The sequence below is a fragment of the Ptychodera flava genome, chromosome 1, assembly GCF_041260155.1.
Source record: "Ptychodera flava strain L36383 chromosome 1, AS_Pfla_20210202, whole genome shotgun sequence".
Lineage (NCBI taxonomy): Eukaryota > Metazoa > Hemichordata > Enteropneusta > Ptychoderidae > Ptychodera > Ptychodera flava.
In genome coordinates this window covers 58,490,559-58,511,301 of record NC_091928.1, presented here as the reverse complement: position 1 = coordinate 58,511,301, position 20,743 = coordinate 58,490,559, and the positions used below count along the sequence as shown (strand labels likewise).

General features: G+C 36.2%; 1 protein-coding gene and 1 long non-coding RNA gene across 3 annotated transcripts; one reads left to right on the top strand and one right to left on the bottom strand.

Moving 5' to 3' along the window:
- Positions 1-7: 7 nt before the first annotated feature.
- On the bottom strand, positions 8-17,775 carry LOC139141864 (uncharacterized). Of its 2 annotated transcripts, XM_070711620.1 has the most exons (6): positions 17,371-17,764; positions 2,877-4,154; positions 2,340-2,432; positions 1,252-1,623; positions 520-780; positions 8-153 (listed from the first exon to the last, which is right to left on the bottom strand). In XM_070711620.1, the coding sequence occupies exons 3-6, from the start codon at positions 2,395-2,397 to the stop codon at positions 8-10; spliced, it is 837 nt and encodes a 278-aa protein (XP_070567721.1). In that variant the 5' UTR covers positions 2,398-2,432; positions 2,877-4,154; positions 17,371-17,764. The 2 variants fall into 2 exon arrangements, with proteins under 2 accessions (XP_070567721.1, XP_070567711.1); XM_070711610.1 differs by lacking the exons at positions 8-153; positions 520-780; positions 1,252-1,623; positions 2,340-2,432 and having other exon boundaries at positions 2,882-4,154; positions 17,371-17,775.
- LOC139141873 (uncharacterized) lies at positions 17,685-20,618 on the top strand. Its single transcript, XR_011554265.1, has 3 exons — positions 17,685-18,063; positions 19,915-19,963; positions 20,534-20,618. It is a non-coding gene; the product is annotated as an uncharacterized lncRNA (long non-coding RNA).
- The last annotated feature ends 125 nt before the right edge of the window (positions 20,619-20,743 follow it).

Sequence of the window (20,743 nt, the reverse complement as noted above, 5' to 3'; positions counted from 1 at the left end):
GTTTGCCCTAATGCCAGGAGATGTTCAACCCAATACTGCGTATAACTTGAATGGCACTGAATTGGAATGGAAGTAAACTCCTTCCAAGCAAAGTAACTTCTTCATCGATAGACAAAACAGTCGTCCCCTTGTGGAGCAGTTGATCCTCAAGTTCTACAACAAAAGGAGAAAATTAGATTATCTTGTCTTGTCAGATGTCAATCTTTGAAGAATATACAGTAAAAATGTAGGGTTAGTTTATTGTACGGTAGTTTTGAATCAAAGATAACTTTGTCTTATTACATCAATATCATCTCAATGCTGTGCTGTCTATGAAAATATGTTTGAAACAAGTATTGTTTCACTGTCGATGCATGGTTCTTCCTAAATAAACAAATGCTCTTGATCAAATATGTTCACTCAAAAACTCGTAATTTGCAAAGTGACCCACCTTGGGTTTCAATGTCCTGAGTTGCTGCATCATTATCAGTACAAATTTTATTAACGTTCTGACATCCACGACACTTAAAGGTGATTTACCTTGAGTATCCATGTCCTGAGTTGCTGCATCAGTCAAGTGATACCTTGTAACACCCAGTAGTGCTAAGACATCCTGTCTACAGGATAGGATATGTTGAACTGTGTCTGTATTTGTTGTCAGTACTTGCAGCATATCACACTGCCTTCCTTTCAGTCTGATACACTTCTCAGCTTTGAACATTGTCTGTACACTAGTCTCAGTGGATGACTTAATTTCCATTGCTGGGTCAACCTCAAGTAGCAACAACTGGGATTGCTCCTCTGTGAAATGAAATATTGTAGGATTATGAGTGGAATGAAGATTTTCTACGTATGATTTTGTTTCAAGCTTAACATCTTTGACCAAGTGGCTAATATTTGAATTTTGTATTATTTGCATATTTGAAAATTATCTACCTGTTAGATTTCTTCTATTGCATAATACATGAAGGATACAGACTGACATTGTGAAGCAGCTCAGCTAAAAACTTCTGAGATGCTGCATAATAGCCAAGATAAGACTCTATTCCAGGTAATAGATTGATTATAATCAAGTATGAAATACAGCTAGCACACACTAAATTGATATAAATAATGTATATCAGAAGTACATAAAGATGGGAAGTGGTCGTAAAGTTTATTATACATTGTTATGTATCCATGCTTGTTTTTTGTTTTTGCAGGGAATATAAAATTATTATTGATTTAGTTCTTTCCCTGGCAACAGTTTGCCAAAACACTGATTGCATGTACCTAGCTGAGTGAGTACTTCTTTGCACTTTTCATATTCCTCAGCATCAACTGAAGGCCTGACATCCAAGTAGAGGGCGCCAATCTTCTTCAGTGTTCTATCTGAGATGGTGGTTGATGTGATCATTTTCTTTAGTTTTAGTGTCTGGTATTGATGCCACAAGCAGTTCAGTGAATCCAGTGTTCTACACTTGAGATGATAGATAACACTACCACTGCTTGTGCCTTCGACAGTGATGTCACGGTGAATTGCCTCCAACTGTCTTGGTGTGTCTTCAATCACTTCTTGCAAAAGACGGTATGCCTGTGTAACTTGTGCCATGGAACATTTACTCAATGGAATACCACTGATGTTGACATGAAGTTTGATTTGACCTGTTGAGTAAAGATGTCAAATTACAAACAAATGTATGATTGCAGTGATGTTACAAGTTAAAGATCATAGTTTGGTGTTTCTATTTTATAGTCAGTGTTCGCATCCCCTTCTGCAACCACAGCTAACGTAAGAGTCCTGCAGTGTTTCTATTTTATAGTCAGTGTTCGCATCCCCTTCTGCAACCACAGCTAACGTAAGAGTCCTGCAGTCAATCTGTGCACTTTAAGCCATTTTAGATTTTCTAAAGGGTTTCTATTGCTAGATTAATGGTAAGATCACATTGACAGACAACATAACGTCATTCAGATCACTTGCTATTTAAGGGAAAAGAGAAGGAAAAATGGTTTTACTGTTCTGACTATTCATCAGTTTTAAGGACCAGCGATCATAACAACAGAAGCAAAAGAATTGTAATTCGTTAGTTTTGGTGTGAACGCCGCCTTCCCAAACAAAACTCCTTAACGCTATTGTGAGGTCAAAGGTCAACTGGTTTCCCACAACACCAAAAGTTATTGGGATCCATGTCCACTGATACTGAAACAGACTTTACAATGAAACTCTATAGATTGCAGATATAGGCAATGTTTGTTTTACAGGCAGTTAACCCAAGTAAATTTTTCCAGGTTTCCCATGTTAAATAAATGTAATTCTATGAGGGGACAATAGAAATGGTACATTGATTCCAATATCTTTGATCTATCTACACATGTAGTACCTGCAGGCGTCATATTATTCTGATGATGACTATCATTTTCATTTCCAGAGTCTTCCATACCATGTGATGGGTTTCCAGCATCCACAGGTGTTTCTGATGAAAATCAAAAACACAAACAATATTGTGTGATTATTCTTATATTTATTTTATTTATATTATGCATTTTATGAATTATTCAAAGTGGATTCCCTCTGACTGCATGATGTAAACAATAAGACAAATATCAAAATCAGAAATGTAGTTTTGTTTCCACAAAAATCTTTCTAAATATCAAACAGCTGTAGTTTCCTATACCCGGTACACGCACCTAATTGTGTTTTGGGATTTGTGATTATGGCAACAAGTTAGCATGGATAAATGTGACTGAAATTGCTCAGGAAAGACACTATCTATCATGTCATGTCAGGTTTTGCCACGGTAAATTATTGGGGAAGAGCATAATCACACCACAGAATTATCAGATAATCTTGAATGCCCCTTTCTGTCGCTAATTACTGCTGTTGTGGACAAGATGTAATCTTCATCTCACCAACTCACCAATTTGTGGGCCATGATCATGTCTCTCTTTCTGTGGTAGAGCAGACTCCTCTGCTATGAAATTTGATGTAAATCTTTTGTTGATTTCATTGATGGATTTGCTCACAACACTCTGTAGCCTCTCCTTCCTTTCTGCTGCCTTTATGATAGAGCTTCATAATTTGAGATGACACCCTGGATCCTTTCTGCCAAAAGCTGTGGATCCATCATATCAACCACCATGTCATCCACGTACTCTGGGAAGTATTCCTTGATCAAATCATGACAGGGGGAATACAGAGAAACTAAAAGTGGTATTCCGATAGCCAAGGTAGATATAAGAAGATGAAGAGAATTCATTCCAGGAGAGTTCGGTGGGATAAGAACAAGATGTGACAGACGAAGTACCTTTTTCAGAAATGCTGAAGATTGTTTGTTAGATGGAATTATTTTCAGATGAGTGTGAGGTTTCAGGATTTGTTTCACCTTATCTTCCATTGCCTCACTGACACCATTCAGTACCCAAGTGGGCGGAGTTTTCTGAGTTGAATGGAAGTTTTCAGCAACAATATTGATGGCTTCTGCTAATTGCTTTTGATTGGTCATTAGATCTGCGTCATGTTCCTCAAGACATGACACAATTTGATAAACTTGCTTGCCCTCTGGTAAGAGTTTAGGGAGTTTAAATGTGAACATTTTCTCATCAGGTGTTGGCAAAATTTGAAAGTGATTTTGAGCTTCTAATCTGATGTTATAATATTGGAAAGTTTGATGATCTATTGAGACAATTACACTGGATGAATTGTGTTGTTCTTCTTCCAACATTTCAATCAAATCCTCTAACATCTGCTTATCACAGCCAATAATACGACTGAGTGATTCATCATCAGAAGGCCAAAGATTAGTCACACAATATTTTGCAGAAGGGAAAATATCATCTCTTATTGCCAAACCAGCTTCTGATGTTGCTAACGCAAAACATATAACCAGATCAATATTGCTGAGTTCTTTCAAATTGCGAAAATATGACTCGTGTGAGAGTAACCAATTCTTATTTGGTTTAGTGTGTTTCAGTGAACCCCTTGGCTTTGGGAAGATTGGTTTTATTTTAAGATCTTTAGCTTCACTTTCCTCAGTTTCTGTCATGTTAAGAACAGTGCACTTTACAGATAACCCTATTGAATGGAAAAGTTGGGCAAGAAGTCGAATGGCAGCCGGAATACCACCCTGGAATGGAGATCCCCACCTATCACTTATGATCAAAACACCAGGTCCTCCGTCACCTGTCATGTTATAAACCTGTGATAGTAATAAAGTATGGTCACTGGAGTCATTAAATATATTGAATTCAAATATTTATCAAAATATGTATTCAACAGTTGAAATATCTTGGTAGAAAGTGAAGATACTGGTACGTGGGTCTATAGAAAGGGGCTATAACACCCCTGTATTTGTAATAGTCACTATAACTAAATAACATAGCATCAATGACACTTGGCTCACATTTGATTTGATGTTGCAGGCCAGAATGAGTATACTTAACTAGGTTTACCCCTGGGAACATGCATACCAAGTTTCAAAGCAATCGGATGAGCAATTTAAGAGAATAATTTTTTGACCAAAAATGGGGAAAATTGCCCCCAAAATACAAATATAAAAATTTCACCACAATTTGAAGACACTCAACTAAGGTTGCCTCAAGGTACATGCATACCAAGTTTCAAAGCAATCAGAACAGTAAGTTATGGGATGAGCACTTTCAGAAAAGAATTTTCGACCAAAAATGGGAAAAATTGCCCCCCAAAATATGACTAAAGTCATCATAAAGAACACACACACACACACACACACACACACACATACACATACACATACACACGTACATACCCAATACAGATAGATATATAGACGCCACCGACCTACCATATACAGTAAGCTCTCTTTGGTATATACCGGTATATATATACCAAATATGAGCTAACAACCAGTAGGTATCTCTTGTATACAGAAAACAAAATTAAAGGCCCCTAAACCAGGACAGAACATTGATGACAAAATAAAGGTCCTTGAGATGATAAGAAAAATGTGGTAAGAAACAAGCGACCTAAGTAGCCTACAAAGCTGTGCCTTTTGTCATTGCTGGAAACCATGATAAAAGAATAGTCGATTAAAATGAATCTGAAGACAACAGAATGATGAACTTTGCAATGAGAAAATTCACAAATTTCTACTTTCTAACACAAAATACTTTAGATACATGTACAGGTAGTGATGATGAATAATGGGGGGGGGGGTCCCCTAAACAATCACTTAAAACCTTCTCAATAAATTAACTAAAGTGGATGTTCAGTAAAGAAAATCAAAGTGATCCAGGCTATTTAAAAGGTAAAAAGTTGTTTCATCTACCGGTAGCTGGTAAAATTTGGGACTTTCTATTTTAAATGAGGAGTCTTTAGTCATGGTATCATTTATCTTCTCTCCAACAAACTGCAACTGCAACACTGCTGTTGACTTAAGGTAGGATGCACCTCGAAAGTGAAAGACTTAAACTTTTGCTCTAACTTTCCTCAAGGAATCTTTCAATCATTCTCTTTCAAAATCAAGAATAAAAATAGGGGGTCACCGTGCAAATTTTTGTACTAGAGAAACAAATTATCCAAGATTTACCGATATTGAAAATTCAAAATGGCCGCTATATCCCTGTGTTAACTCTATGGAGAAAAATAAAAATTTTCGAATTTCGAAAAAATTTGCCGGTGAAAAGTTTTCTTTAACCAAGAGCTTTAAAATGAACCCCCACATGTGGTATATCAGAAGAGTATTGTAAAAGTTGAGAGTCCGAATGTCTGTCCCCGAGGTGCGTTCTACCTTAATATCAATTTACCAAATCAAATTTTCTTCTTTTTAATTGGTCTTGGAATTTGAACGGGCCTGAAGATGTGGCATAGTATGTTTCGTCTATCACAGCAGCCTAAAAACTGCTTCAAATTTCAGATTAAACTAGATGCACCTTGGAGACAAACATTCCGTTTCTAAAATTTTTACAGAACTTACTCCCTGGTCTACTGTTTGTGGGGTTTATTTTGAAGTTCTTGAAGTAAGAACAATTTCAGTCTTAGTTTTTATTATTATCCCTCGAGTAAACTCAGAGATAGCAGCCATTTTGATTTTAAAATATTGGTAAATGTCAGGTTATTTGTTTCTCATACCAAAATTTGCACAGTAAACTCCTCCCCCCAACTCATTTTTATTCTTGTTTTGATGAGAGAATGGTTGAAAGTTTCGTTAATGAAAGTTCAATCAATCAATCAATCAATCTATCAGCAAAGTTTATATAGTGCTAAAATCAAAAAAAGTATTTTGCTCTGTGAAGCTTAATGGCTAAACCACAATGTATGCTCTGGAGAAAAAGTGCGTTGTCAGTTTTTTTGAAAGTTGAGTCTACGTTTTGGGATTCTCTGATGTTGAGAGGTAGTGCATTTCATAGTTTAGGTGTAGTGTATGAAAATGTATGGCCACAATAGGTGATGGTTTTGTATGTTGTAGATGTTAAAACACGTGTTTCAAGGAAATAAATTTTCAGTTTACTGTATATGGTCTACTGATATGCATAAAAGTTTTTTGGTAAATTTTCCACATTTCAGACACAAGTGAGTGTGTGTGATAGTGACAAAAAGACCCAAACTTACAAATCCCATGCCACGCTTTATTTGAATGGCAAGATTAGAAAATATTTACAGAAACGCCTACATAATGGGAGAACCATTTGATTTCTTGGGGGGGGGGGGGGGAGGAAATGGCTAGGGCAGCAATTCTTAGCTCACCTTGGTTATACCAATGTGGGTTTATTGTATAAGCTGAAGTCGATGGCGTCTGTATGTATGTGTGTGTGTATGTATGTATGTATGTAAGTATGTACGTACGTACGTACAGTATGTCCGCCAACATCAAAAACACACACAAACCACTGCACGTTTCAGCTTGGTATTTGGTGTGTGGATGCATCCTTGGCTATAGATGGGATTTTTTCAAATGAAGTCTGCATTGCCAAAATTATGCAAATGAGCTTACAAAATGTGAAAATGGTCAAGAATTAATTACTCGAGAACCGCTGTTTTGATTGCTTTGAAAATTGTGTGCAAGTACGTTAGGTAAACCTTATACCCCGGTACAGTTTATGAATATGTGAAGATATCCTTAATTTTGTATTTTTGCTGAATTATTCGGTGATTTTTCTCATTTTCAGTTAAAATTCTTCTACTCTGAAACCACCAGCCCAATCGCTCTCAAATTTGCTTTGGATCTTTGCAAGGGTGTTACTCTTCTAAGTTGTTGAAATTACAACAAAATTTGAAAAATTACAGTTTTGGGGCAATTTTTGTCATTTTTGGTCAAAAAATCGTAAAAATATTTTCTTTTTAAAGCCCCTGGACAGACAGCTTTTATATTTGGTACACAGACGTACAGAGATGACATTAGTTAGATATGTGGAAATTGTCCTGAAATATACAAATTTGTATTTTTAAGACAATTTTGTCATTTTTGGTCAAGAAAACTTGTTCTCAAAATTACTTGTTTGATAGCTATGTAATTTGGTATAAAGTCCTGAGACATGTTATTAGATAACTTTTCTGCTCAAAGTGTTGGGAAACCCCCAAACTGTTATATTTTAGGTAATTTTCTCAGTTTGTGACCTTAAATGACCTACACCAACCCAGGATATGTTGTGAGACAGTTTCAAAGGCTGTGAACATAATTTTGTCATATTTGGTATCAATTTGTAGGAAAATTTGATCCAGAAAACAAAGCTGAGGTGAATTTTTTCATTGCGGACCAATTTTTGCAACTTTTCTATGTAAGACATACAAGAACTGATGAGAAATTTGGATCCAGGATAATTCCAGATGTTGTAATCACCGCCCACAGTGGAAGGCATTTCACTATCTGTAACTAACTTAAGTGCTGTTTACATTAGAATGATAACACTCATCGCATTAATTAAAAAATCCCCAAGGTTGTAAATACATTTCCTGTCATCTGGTCTTATGTAATACCAAGGGGTGGAACATTTGATATTCAGGAGGGGGTAGGGTCTAGAAGATTGATGAGGTAGCATTACTTTTTTACCAGATCCCTTGTACATTTTTTTACCCATTCCCACCTTTTTCTTTGCATCAAGCCTTCTCTATCTATTTTTTGCTGTTGACATTTGCTTATGTATTTAGGATCTGCTTCTCCAATTGCTATAGAAGTTGATATGCATGTTCCTAAAGATGACCTCCAGTACCTAAGTTGGAGACCTTATTTGCTTTTGTCATTCTTGTTTTTTCCTGGTTTAAATATTTCTCGAATGGACCAATTCAAACCGAATGTGAGCACACTGTCCTTGACGGTATTTTTTCTCCTTCACTGTGACAGCAATTTTTTTTGCTATTTTCTGTCATTACTGGACATTTAGACATTAGTGGATCATTTTTTTCCCTTCTTCTTCATCTGTTGATAATTTTTTCCCAAAAGTCCTCCAGCCCCTCCCCGAGGAATCAAATGGTACTCCCTAAAAAGATCATCAGTCAGTAGCATGGGCAGAAATTTTGTGCCATAGAATGTTGTAGAACACAACCATTTCCTTTCCTTTCCTCTTTTCCTTTTCTTGACTTGCCCCGGTATTCACTCTCTTCAAGCACTATGTAACTTACTTAGCCACAGTCCCTCCACCCAGAGGGTGCAGGGAATGTGCGTTAGCTGAGTACTATGGACAAGTGAAAATGTTCCAATCTTCAAGATTTTACAGGTAATTTCTCAATGATTTTCTTCCTCAGGGCACAGAGCATTATCAGTCTATGTAGCCTGCAATAAGCACAGGGGCACAAGGTATTATCATAAAAAAATAATAAATTTATGATTATAAAAAACTTGATAAAAATTAAATATTTCTGTCATTATTGTAAAATTTCCCAACTGCACTCGAATCCCGAATGATAATCCATTTTCATGCTAAATTTGCGCAGTTGTAGTACAGACCCTGTTATTAATAAATTTATGATTGTGAATATTCTTGATAAAAGATTAATATTTCTGTCATTATTGTATACTTACAAATGTACTCTACAACACTCAAATTTTATATGATGATCAGCATTTTTGCCAAAGTCACACAGCTGTAGCACAGACTCAGAGGAACAGTTACAGCAGCAAAAACAGTGCGCATTATCTTCATGCGCTGTAGTACTGCCTTGGCAGACCCTCTAAACAGTAATGCCAAGGCAGTACTGTGACCACGCATCAAGTTACTGTGCAATGTTGTTGCTGCTGTAACTGTTTCTTTGAGTCTGTGCTACAACTGTTTGAATTTGGGAAAATTAGGATTCAAGTGCTTTAGGGTACTTTTATAAGTATACAATAATGACAGAAATATTATTTTTATCAAGAATATTCATAATCATAAATTTATTAATAACAGGGTCTCTATGACAACTGCGCGAATTTGGCATGAATATGGATTATCATTCAGGATTCAAATGCACTAGGATACTTTTTTAGTATACAATGATGACAGAAATATTCAATTTTCATCATGTTTTCATAATCATAAATTTATTATTTTTTTTTATTCTTGCTATGACTGATAATACCTTGTGCCCCTGTGTTTATTGCAGGCTACAAAATGTGTAGGGCTAAGCTGTGTGAAAAGTCAGCCTCAAAGCAGTGTTCATAGATTTCTCACTTTTTGCATGAAAACCAAAGAATCCTTATTGAAAAATAGCCAATTTAAAGCTTATAAAGTAGACGACTAAAGCATAAATTTACAATTTACTGTGTAATCCACGGTTACTCTGGAGTAGCCACATTTAAACCATAAAAATTGCTTAATTTTGATATTTTCTGTTAAAAAGCTAGATTAGTGTATTGCTGGTTGACTCGCAATGCACTATGTGCTGATCATGGATGTCTGATGACATTGACGTGATGACAGGCTATCCAAAAGACAATATCATGATCTAGCAATTGAAAAAGGGAGACACACTGTTCCAAAAACCCCAATTATATATAACTGAAAGATACTGCAATCAGTGTAAACACCACAGTATTGAAGATGAAACACACTTTTTATTAGTCTGTCAGAAATACAAAGTCCAAAGAAAGAACTTTTTCAGTAAAATCAATTTCCCAAACGACGATACTGAAAATCAGCTTATTTCTCTACTAACAAAACAAGAGTTATATTTTATGAACAACTTGCAGATTATTTTTACTTTATATAAACAAAGAAATACCTAGTTATATTTATTATTAGCTACTATTACTATACTGTAATACTTTATCCTTATTGCAGGGCTCGAAAATTTTTTAAAAAATTCACTTGCCATAGGGCAAGTGAATTTTCAATTTCACTTGTCCAGAAGAAAAATTCACTTGCCCTGAATTTCAGACGATTTAAGGAGTAAAATGTGTATGGTTTTATTCATGTCATAGTAAAGAAACGTAGCTGTAACTTACTGATAAATTTGTGTCCTTATTCTGTGTATCAAAATAATATCTTATGTAATGTATACATGCACATGTTTCAGCCAGCTTTTGCTAGCATGGGGACACAGTGACCCATAGTAGGTCTTAATGGGGACAAATTAAATTTTGGGGGGACATGTAGTGTATTTCAATAAAACAACACCGGTACATTGTCATTGTGTGTCATCATGACCTGGTACCTTGTGTTAAATAGGCAAGTCAGGTAGGTGCACTAAGGGTAAGTATATAATAGGCCACCGGTGTTGTGTCAAATTGTGCCCATGTGAAACTTTCAGTATCATTTACTTTACTGTTACCACATGGTATATGCATAAACTGCAAGGTTCCCCTATTAAAGTCACCAAAATAATTAGCCAACTCATTTTGAGCAACTTTTAAACAGTTTATGATCTCAAGTGTAGCCACAGCTTTGGCATTGAGGAGTTCCTAATTTTACAAATCAAGATGTTTTGTATGTTGTTCATGATAGTTTTAACATTAAAGAAATATTTGTTTAGTTTTTATTACATTAATTATCTGTGTTTTTTATGACATTGAAGGGATTGAAATACTTTTTCATTTCTAGTGGTAAACTTTTGCGACAAGAAATAATAAGGTGGCAATTCTAAAAATCAGGTAGCGATGTGAAGTGTATATTACCACAGATACAGAATACTTCTGCAGCATTGAGTCAGTGTTCACAGTATGACAACTTATCATACATATACACTACAAGCTCCTTATGTGGTTTTGTTAGCCACACACATACAAATTTTCCATGCAGAAGAAAGCATTCGGTAGCATAGTGACAGTGTAGATACAAGTATTGTGGTGTTGTGTCATAGTTGTGATCAAGCAGGCTCAATAGCATCTTCAGCATAAGTATTTTTCTTGAGACAAAAAGGGTCAGGTCAAAATCCTTTAAAACAAGACACAATGATATTGTTCAATTCATTTCCCAATGTTTCAAAGAGTAATAATAGTTTTAATGATAATGATAACATTGTAGCCTAGGAACATTTTCATTTGATATTTTGATATCATTTATAAATGTCTGGTGATGTTCACTATTACATCATTAAACTGGAGGAATCTGCAGAAATATTAATGTGATGATTTGAAATGGATATGCTTACTGCAACTACTGTTGACAATTTCCCTTTGCCATAACTGTTGATAAAATTTAATTTAAAACTGACAGTCAAGCTAAATGCCATTAAATTGGAAAGCACCAAGAAATTACCTTTTATCATAAGATTGTACCTATTAGACCTCCCTAGGTGGTTTCTTTTGAACCATAATTGTGTACTTAAAGGGTCTTCATTCATGACATCACATAAGATGACCCAAATTTGACCTTTCAGAAAACCTCAAGTTTTTCTCCTTTTCCCTTGTATTCTGACTCTGTTTGTGAAAGTTTCCTTTGAAATAATGGTTTTTACTATCAAACTGAGTAATTGCAGGCCAAATTTTGATTCAAGCAAAGTAGGTAAAACTTGGACTAAAAAGGATGACCGGTACGCGGGACTCACAGAGGCAAAGCCAGGCCTCAGTGTATTCATCAATTTCACGGCTGACTCGCAGCGTGTTTGCAAGGTTATATCTGATTGGTCGATTGTCACTATTCACAGCCACTTAGGGAGTCTATTTGTATTGTTTTCATTATATTGGTAAGATTCAGCCACCCAATTGGATAACAGCTTCGAAATCGCTGCGAGTCGGCCCCAATTTCATGGTCGTCCATGATGCATGTATTGTAGCACGGTCCGTCCATGAGGGACTGAGAGGGACCGTGATTGCAGTATCGAACAGCAACAATGTTTGCTTCACGTACCAGGGAATTGGTAACTTTGTAGAAAGGAGAGTAAAGTGTTTCAATACATTGTAACTTTGTAGGAAGGAGGGTAAATTGTTTCAACACCTTACAACATTTTATTGTAAGCTGTAGATTTCTGTTGAGGAGGCATCGTGACATGATTTCATGAGAAGAAAAAAACATAAGATCGTGCAAAGACGTCAATAATTTGCCATTTGTAACCAAGCAGAACAGAGCTATTTTATCGGCCGGCCATATCGAAAGCGGTACACACTCAAAGAACTGGAGAGTGGCAGCGCGTACGTACAGTGGCCTCATTGAAATTCACTTGTCCGTCGGGCTGGGAGAATGTTGTTTTCACTTGCCCGGACTCAAAATTCACTTGTCACGGGCGTCGGGCGGCGAGAATTTTCGAGTCCTGATTATTGAAGAAAATTTTAACTTATTTTTGTATCACACTTTTATTGCCACAAATGTGATGTAAATCCTAATTTACAAGCAAGCAATAAAAATATTGTTATTATTATTATTATTATTATTATTATTATTATTACAAGTTTAGGGGCTATAAGTGTTATATAGAAATCTAATAACAGTTCATTGAAGCTGTGTTGGAATTCTGAAAAAGATGTGTTGTTTATTTTAATTTTGTCAATGGGGTGACTTCCAATTGTTGTACGTGCAGCGCAGAATTATGCATCATACTGTTCAGAGAGAGGGGATATCATTAACCCAAGAGGTAATGCTTGTCGGAAAAGTGACATTAAGCAGTTTAAGCGATACCAGCAGGCCTAGACTTTTTACTTTTGTGCGAACTTTATGGATACACGTTCAATCAGTTCAATTTAATTTTGTTTTTAGTTTTCTTCCATCAAAACTCACGACTATGAAAAAGATTTCCAACATAAATTAACAATCTCTCTCTCTCTCTCTCTCTCTCTCTCTCTCTCTCTCTCTGAAATTTCTTTTCTGCGACCACCGAACCTCGTAAGCGTCATATTGGCATTGAAGAATAAACATTTTTTTTACATCTCGCATGTTTCGCCCTGCCAGTGACGGTAGTCTGGCAGAGACCTGCGATTTGCGTTCTTCACTGTTGGAACACGCGCAATTCACGCGCACGCCCTTCAGAGAGCATGCGCAATTGAGTCTATGTGCGCGTGTCAGTTATGCTCGTGCTATCGTGTCGTTGAACAGTTGAATGTTGACAGAAACTGGAATTACTGCAGAGAACACTTTTCAGGATATCACATGTGAGTGTCTAAGGTACCAAGTAGGACGTTTAGGAAATCCTTTCAGAAAGTTCACGCCGCCTGTGGCCATTTTGTGGAGTATAAAGCTTATAAGCTTACGTAACTGCAGCGTATTTCTACTGTACATATTGCCGGAACATATGCGATGGAATTTTGTGTTTCACATCGTTCAATCATTCAGATGGAAATGCCACCCTTCTCCAAACTTTGAAAACATAGGGCCAAAGTCCCTGAAGCTACTATAGACATGGATACAAAACTAAGTATTTCCTGACTGTATGAAATTATCTCACTTAGGTCATCCTAGGGACATGTAAACCAAATATTAAAGCTGTCTGACCAGCGGTTTTGAAAAAACAAGCGACTCAACAGTTGACAGAGCTCTGCTGTGTTATGTAGAGAATAACCTTTTGTGACACATGCATTGATGAAGGTGGATATCTTTGAAAGCTCATTTCAGGATGGCCTGACCAAAAATGGAAAAAAATTCCGTAAAAATACAGATTTGCATATTTCATCAGACTATATTAGTCTACAATAGCAAATAAACGAGAGTTAATTACATTCTAATTAAAGTAAACAAGACTTGCTGTAAATCAAGATTTACATCATAAAAAACAGCATATCTGTCAGGTTATAAAGAATCTTGAGCTGGTTATCTTTTAATATCAGTAGTTTCATCCTATTAACCAAGCACATTTTAACTTTCAAATTAACATTGTAAGTAAGTTCTGTTGAATAAGTTGAGACTGTACGTACTCAGAGAAAGCACACTAAAGAGACAAATGTTTGAAACTTAAGAAGTTCAAGGCCGTCAAAAGCATTATAAGGAATCATGTTACACTTTCATTGCACTGTTTACACAGATTGCATAATTGCTATAAATAGCACATGAGGAATCTTACAGCCAAGCTTTACCATAAAAACCCTATCACTTTGACCACTCTTTTAATTGACCACTCTATTTTTTTGCTCCAAAAGTAATCTTATTTTATCCTTACCAAGTCAACCATGTATGGAAATTAGAACTTTCTCTATTTGTTTAACCACCCTATCATGACAAAACTATTATGAGCAATTTCTTTTAGATGGTGGTTCAGAATATATCAAAGTTGGGATTCAGGAAAGTTGCCTTTACATGTTTTAATCCTCAATTCACCATGAACTGTCAAAAAAAGTTTAACTTTCTGATAATTCCACACTAAAATTATTTTGGCTTTGATGATTTCCTAATTAATTCAATTATTTAAAAACATATTAATTATTTTTTTCTGGGTGAATTGATAGGGTTTTTACAGTACAAGAATTACATACAATGTAAGTCAAACATTGACCAAAAATGACAAAAAAATTCCTTAAAAATACACATTTGCATATTTCATCACAATTTGAACAAATCTAAGTTGGGTTATCCCTAGGGACCTGTATACCAAATAACAAAGCTGTCTGACCAGCGGTTATGAAGAAGAAGATTTTTTACCAAAAACACCTTTTTTGGCATTAATTTGCCTATTTTCAACAATATCAAAAATTAAAAAAAAATGGTTTCTCAAAATCATATTTTTCATCTACACAACAAATATCAAATCAGTAAGTACTGCGGTTCTCAAGATATTTGAGTGGACGGACGCCTCACAAACGGACATACATACATACATACATACATACATACAGACTGACGACGGACGGATACCCATCCCAATAGCTTCTATAGACTATAGTCTATAGTAGCTAAAAAACAGGGTGACAGACTTTGGAATGCTAACTCTTGTATACAATAATGTAATTTAATGAGAAGACATTTGTATTCGAGCACGGCTACAGTTTTGGATTCGCGAACTCTCATCATGGCGGATTCACTGAAACAGTCAGTTATATTCTCAACAATCCAGAGGGTGAGTCGAACTTTTTCCTATGTCCATGTACACAGCACTTGTGCAAAAATAAGCGAATCCACAGGCCTTTGGCGAATCAATAAATGCGTTTTTCACCAAGCTGAAAGGTGGAAAGATTAATTATTTTTGTCGCATGTCAATAGTTTGATATGACTATCGCCTTTTACAATAATACTGGCTATTCCATTGAGCATATTGTGCTACAGGTCAAAATCTTATTCCCAAGGTTGATATACATGTGTAGAGATTTTTATAGAAACTATTCCATAGCTATTTACATTTCTTTATCACTTTTTGCGGTTTTGCGGTTTCCTGTTTTTTGTTAGCCGATTAGCCGGCACATGCCAAAACGACTAGTCTTTGCGGTTTTCTATAATTGTGAGTTGGCACACGCCAAAACGATTAGTCTATTGCGTTCGTATTTCTGGGCACGTTTGGTCTCACTGTTTACCTCCTGTTGGTTAGCAACCGCAGTTTAATTGACAGCCGATTTTTTTTATATTTAGGGTAAATTGTTGCAATAAGTGTTTCCTATGACGTTCGCACAAGTGAGAGCCCTATACAAGTAGGGCAGTATTAAACGTGAAACATTTATCTTTTAATATTTCCCCCTTGTCTTGGCCTGCTGGATTTAATAAAGTGTTTAAAGGTATACAGGCACCATGGTCAAATTTAGCTGTTGCTACCATGGAAAGGGATCTAGCTAATCATAGAGTTTAGGGGTCACGCCAGGTCACACTAAAATAATGCACCACTACATGGTCATAATTTTACTATAGTTAAACAATCAGAAATAATTTGTCTTCATTATTCTTCCTGGAATGAGGGAAAAAAATCATTAATTGTAAATCCATAAAATAAATAAGTACCAGTGAATCATGTGTTAAATAAAAAAAACTGTGCGCTACTGTTACTGCTTGTGATAAATAATGGTACACGGGGTGTTAAGGGGAATAGGGTTCATAAAATTAATTTGAGATACTAGTAGAATTAATTTTATCACATAAAATTAATTTGAAGGCATAAACTTAATTCAGTGAATACATAATAAGTTAGTAATATACTATATAACACTTATTTGAGATGACTGCATGAAACAAAATTAAAACTGCTTGAAAAATTATTTCTGGTCTATATAAAATTAATTCTAACACACTAAAATTAACGGAAAACATAATTTTGACCAGAATGGCCCCAATATACATTATCTTTATTATTATTCACCTGCGCCTGCAATCTATGGCGTTTTCTTCGTACAGTAAATTTCGGTATCAGAGGACGCAGAGTCCAATAACTTTGACACGGAGTACAGCAACTTTTTGGTGTTATTGGACGCTATTTGACCTTTGACCTCAAAACACCATTACGTTAATGCGGGGAAATACTTCTAAACATTCGGTGCGGTACTTCACAACGTTGGTAGTGGTGAATCAAAAGCCTGTGAATTCGGGTGAAATTATGCTGCCGACCTACAAATTTCTCGGGTTTGAAATTTCGTTCTGTGCGCTTAGCGGACGCTCTTAACGCATTCTCAGTTTGCTCACGATCGCTCAGTGCAGTGCGGGACGGGCATCCCAAAAAAGCTTTAATTTTGATTTTTTCGAGGTAAAATTGGATTTAAAAAGTGTATAATAATGAGGTTATTCCCAAAATACCGGGATTTATGTCCAAGTATATTTTTAATAGGAATTAGTAGGAATTATGGAAAAATTCTATTTCTTTGACAAAATAGTTACCATGGCAACTTGAAACATTTAAAAATAAGTCTGGTTTTTGTGTTCTCTGACCCGAACACCCCCACTAGATAATTTTCATATCAATCAAAGTAACTTTTCATGGGATATTAGAAAAATTGAAATTTTCAACCCCTAAAATGGTTACCATGGAAACATGGGGCAGTGAAATAGATATCATATTTGGTCTTTTCGACCAAAAATACCCTTATGGTGAAATTTTCACGGAAATTGAACCTATTATTATTCGCGTTATTATTTCTATATAATACTTATATTAATTATTATTATTATTATTATTATCACACTTACCCCCGATCGAGTTACTTGTGCACTTGGCTACTGAATATGCAACTGTTGCTATGGGTTCTGGTAGCATGGTCAATCCAGCCCGTGTCAGTCATAATCAACAGCAGACACTGCATTACTAACAATACAGTTTGTTCGGCCATTTCACTGAGATTTTAACATTTCCGTGATAGAGGCTGCCCTTGTTTGCCAACAGGCGCTGGGCCCTCGGAGTGTCCGTTCAGTCTTTAGGGTGGGAAGGACGGGCCTTATTGAAAATGTATACACACAAAGACGTGCAGACCCAATACGCCTGTGATCTGGACGACAACTGGGAAGCTTGACCAAAACAACTGCACAGAGCTGTGCACATGAACCAGTTTTCTGAAAAATGACGTACCTAGTGACCCTTTTCGACCTTCTTGAACTTTGACCCTTTGACGCGTGCCCGCCCTCTTGAGCTGATCCTCGAAATCATGGAAACAATGTCAGAAGACAGTCGCTTCTTGATTGCCTTCTTGATCCGAAGACATGCAAAATTTGCGTAGCTTTTGACACAGACATTCGACCCAATGCAAGAAAACCGCCACTGATACCGGTTGCATCTGTGACGGCATAGAGAGATTGCGGTGACGGTTTGCCTGCATTGAGTCGAATGCCTGAGACTATTGACCCCTATTGACCTTGCTCGTGGAAACTTTGAGGTAGAGCTGGAAGGTGAGACCTATGGCCGCAATTTGCACTTTCATAGATTTAAAGCAGAGGGATCGTTTTCGTATCCTTGCACCCTAACTTTCTGTGACAGGGGCTGTGTGTACAGGCCTCCCACCACACAGTCCTACGTACCGTGTTGTGTGTTCCCGGCGTTATACCGTACGGTGGTGGGGAGGCCGTATAACGCCAGGAACACTCAGCACGGTACGCAGGGCTAACCGTGCCCCGGGAACTCGAGCACGGTACGCAGGGCTACCGGTATAGCATGCGCTGTTTTCATTTTTTTTATATAAAGTAAAATACGCATAGCCTCGGAACTACATGCTTGCATATCAGATAAGTTTGGAGATTTCAGTAAGATTGACAAGTGTTACCATGAATTTCATCATTTTACAAACAAATAATTATACGTATTGGTGAACCACTCCTTCATTGGGGGACTGGATCTGTCGGCAGCTTTATTTATGAGGAAGGGAAAACTGACTCTAGAATTGCGCGAGGAAAGAAAGTGGTACAAACAGAGAGAAGGAAAAGCCCAGATGAATGATTGAACTACAAATCATTTCACCATACCGTACCGGTATTAAAGTTCCATTGTTACTGCAACTTAGATTGACACTTTCACTGGTTTTCAACTTTCACTTATTGACTTAACATGAAGCTGCTAAATTTCTTTCCACATGCAAACTTTATCAAATTTTGTGCAGCTATTTTTAAGATAAAAGCACAGATAGTTAATTTATTAATGTTCATTATTAATGCAAATTTTCATTTATTTGACATGAATCTGTAGTGTCCTTTAGTTCACCTTATCCTATATTGTTGTTAATAACTGTACCTGTACAGCTTTGTCAAATTTGATGAAATCACCTTTGACTTTGTCCTTCAAGTTTTACAACTTTTATTGAATCTCAAATTTAAAAATTCATTGAGTTTACAACCTCCAGATGACAAAACTGTCTGAACTTATAAGAGTGTGTGTAACTGATTTGTGTAGAATCTGTATTAAATATTAAATGTATGGAAAAGTGCAAGTTCACCAATATGTTGTGGCAATATCAGTACCAAGTTTCACCGAATGTAATGGGCTGAGTGTTGATCAATATTGTTTTGATCAAAAATATCATCAAATATGCAAATTACTGATATGGAACTGCTGTCTTTCTTTCAATGCAAATACAGTTTATGAATAATCTACAAATATGGCAAGTTTCATTGACTTTATCCTCAATTCAAGAGATATGTCTATTTTGTGAAAGCTTGCTAGGTTTGCAAATTAGCACTTTGAGATTGACACCAAACTTTCTTATGTTTGTATGATCAATATCTGTGACAAGATGCATCTGATTTGATGCATTCATTCTGAAAATATAAGACATCAGGACAATTAATTCTGAAAATTGAATTGTACAAACCATAGCCGTACAAAACTTATAAGTAGTTACCAGTACCAAACAGAATCTATGTGCTTGATTTTGTTTCAATCATTTTCCCTATTGTTGATTGAATCCTTCCATCAAAAATGTTAACCTAACATGCAAATAAGCAATGAAATTTCACATCAGCTCTTAATATTTTTCACTGTTAGCATATTATTGTGTAATCAACATTTGCAATGAGTGTCATCAGAAACTGTTCCAGAAATATACCTAGTTTTCTGAAATAATTATCAAAATAAGAACGAAATTATGCAAGCCATGCCAGGATTTTGTTAAAGTCCAATGCGTGTTCTTAGATATCACACTGACAGACAGACATTGGTACAACAATAGCTCATGAATAAAGACTTGTGTGATATCAAATCTAGTTTGTAAGTCCACAGAGCTAACCTCCCTCTCCCTCTCCCCCTTGCAGGATGCAGCTGTCCTCAAGCCACTTACACAATGCTGACATAGACATCTTGGTATGCGTTATCTATTTAATCTTCATTCTATTGCACACAACCCTTGACGTCACCAAGCCTTTGTTTCAGGCTTCTTGTCCAGGTTCATTCATTATAGGCCATACTCTTGGACCCTTTGTTTCACTATCCCTCCACCAACTCCATCTCCTCCTTAGCTTCATCAGCCTACTTTCCCTTCCTGGGCCGGTCATGACATGTACCCCCATTCAAGAAGGTGGTCACCAAAGGCCTGACAGAACCACTTTCACCTTCGGCTCTCTAAAGGTCTACAAACCCAAGTTTGCAACCTAAACCTTTGCCCCGGAAGCAGACTGGCGGAGACTCCTTGCTTTGAGTTATTTTGTCTACCAAGTTTATTGATTTAGTACCGGTACTTAAAGTTTTTAGTCTTACCTAGATTTTTGGACAAAGTGCTCATTGGTAGTCAAGGTCCAGTCCATTAACATGTTGACTATTTATATGCTTTTATTATCTCATCATTGCCAGTTTAATTCCTTGTAAATTGTTCATTTGTTTTATTACTCATTTTGTTTCATGTTAAACATTCTCTTGGCTCCACATCCTATATAGTGGCGTGTACTTACAAATATGATGTCAACACCGGTGCATGTATCTTTCAACAAAGGTATGAATCTTATTTTTTCCATTGTGTATATATACTTACAGTTTAGAACAACCACAGCACATTCAAATATCATGACATACAAATTTCTTCAGTCAATTTATTATTTTATTTGCAGTTTTAATTATACAGAGCATGCACATCAGGTTGGAAATCAT

Excerpts from the sequence above, each read along its gene's own strand:
- LOC139141864 (XM_070711610.1), bottom strand. The coding sequence starts at position 4,145 with ATGACAGGTGACGGAGGACCTGGTGTTTTGATCATAAGTGATAGGTGG.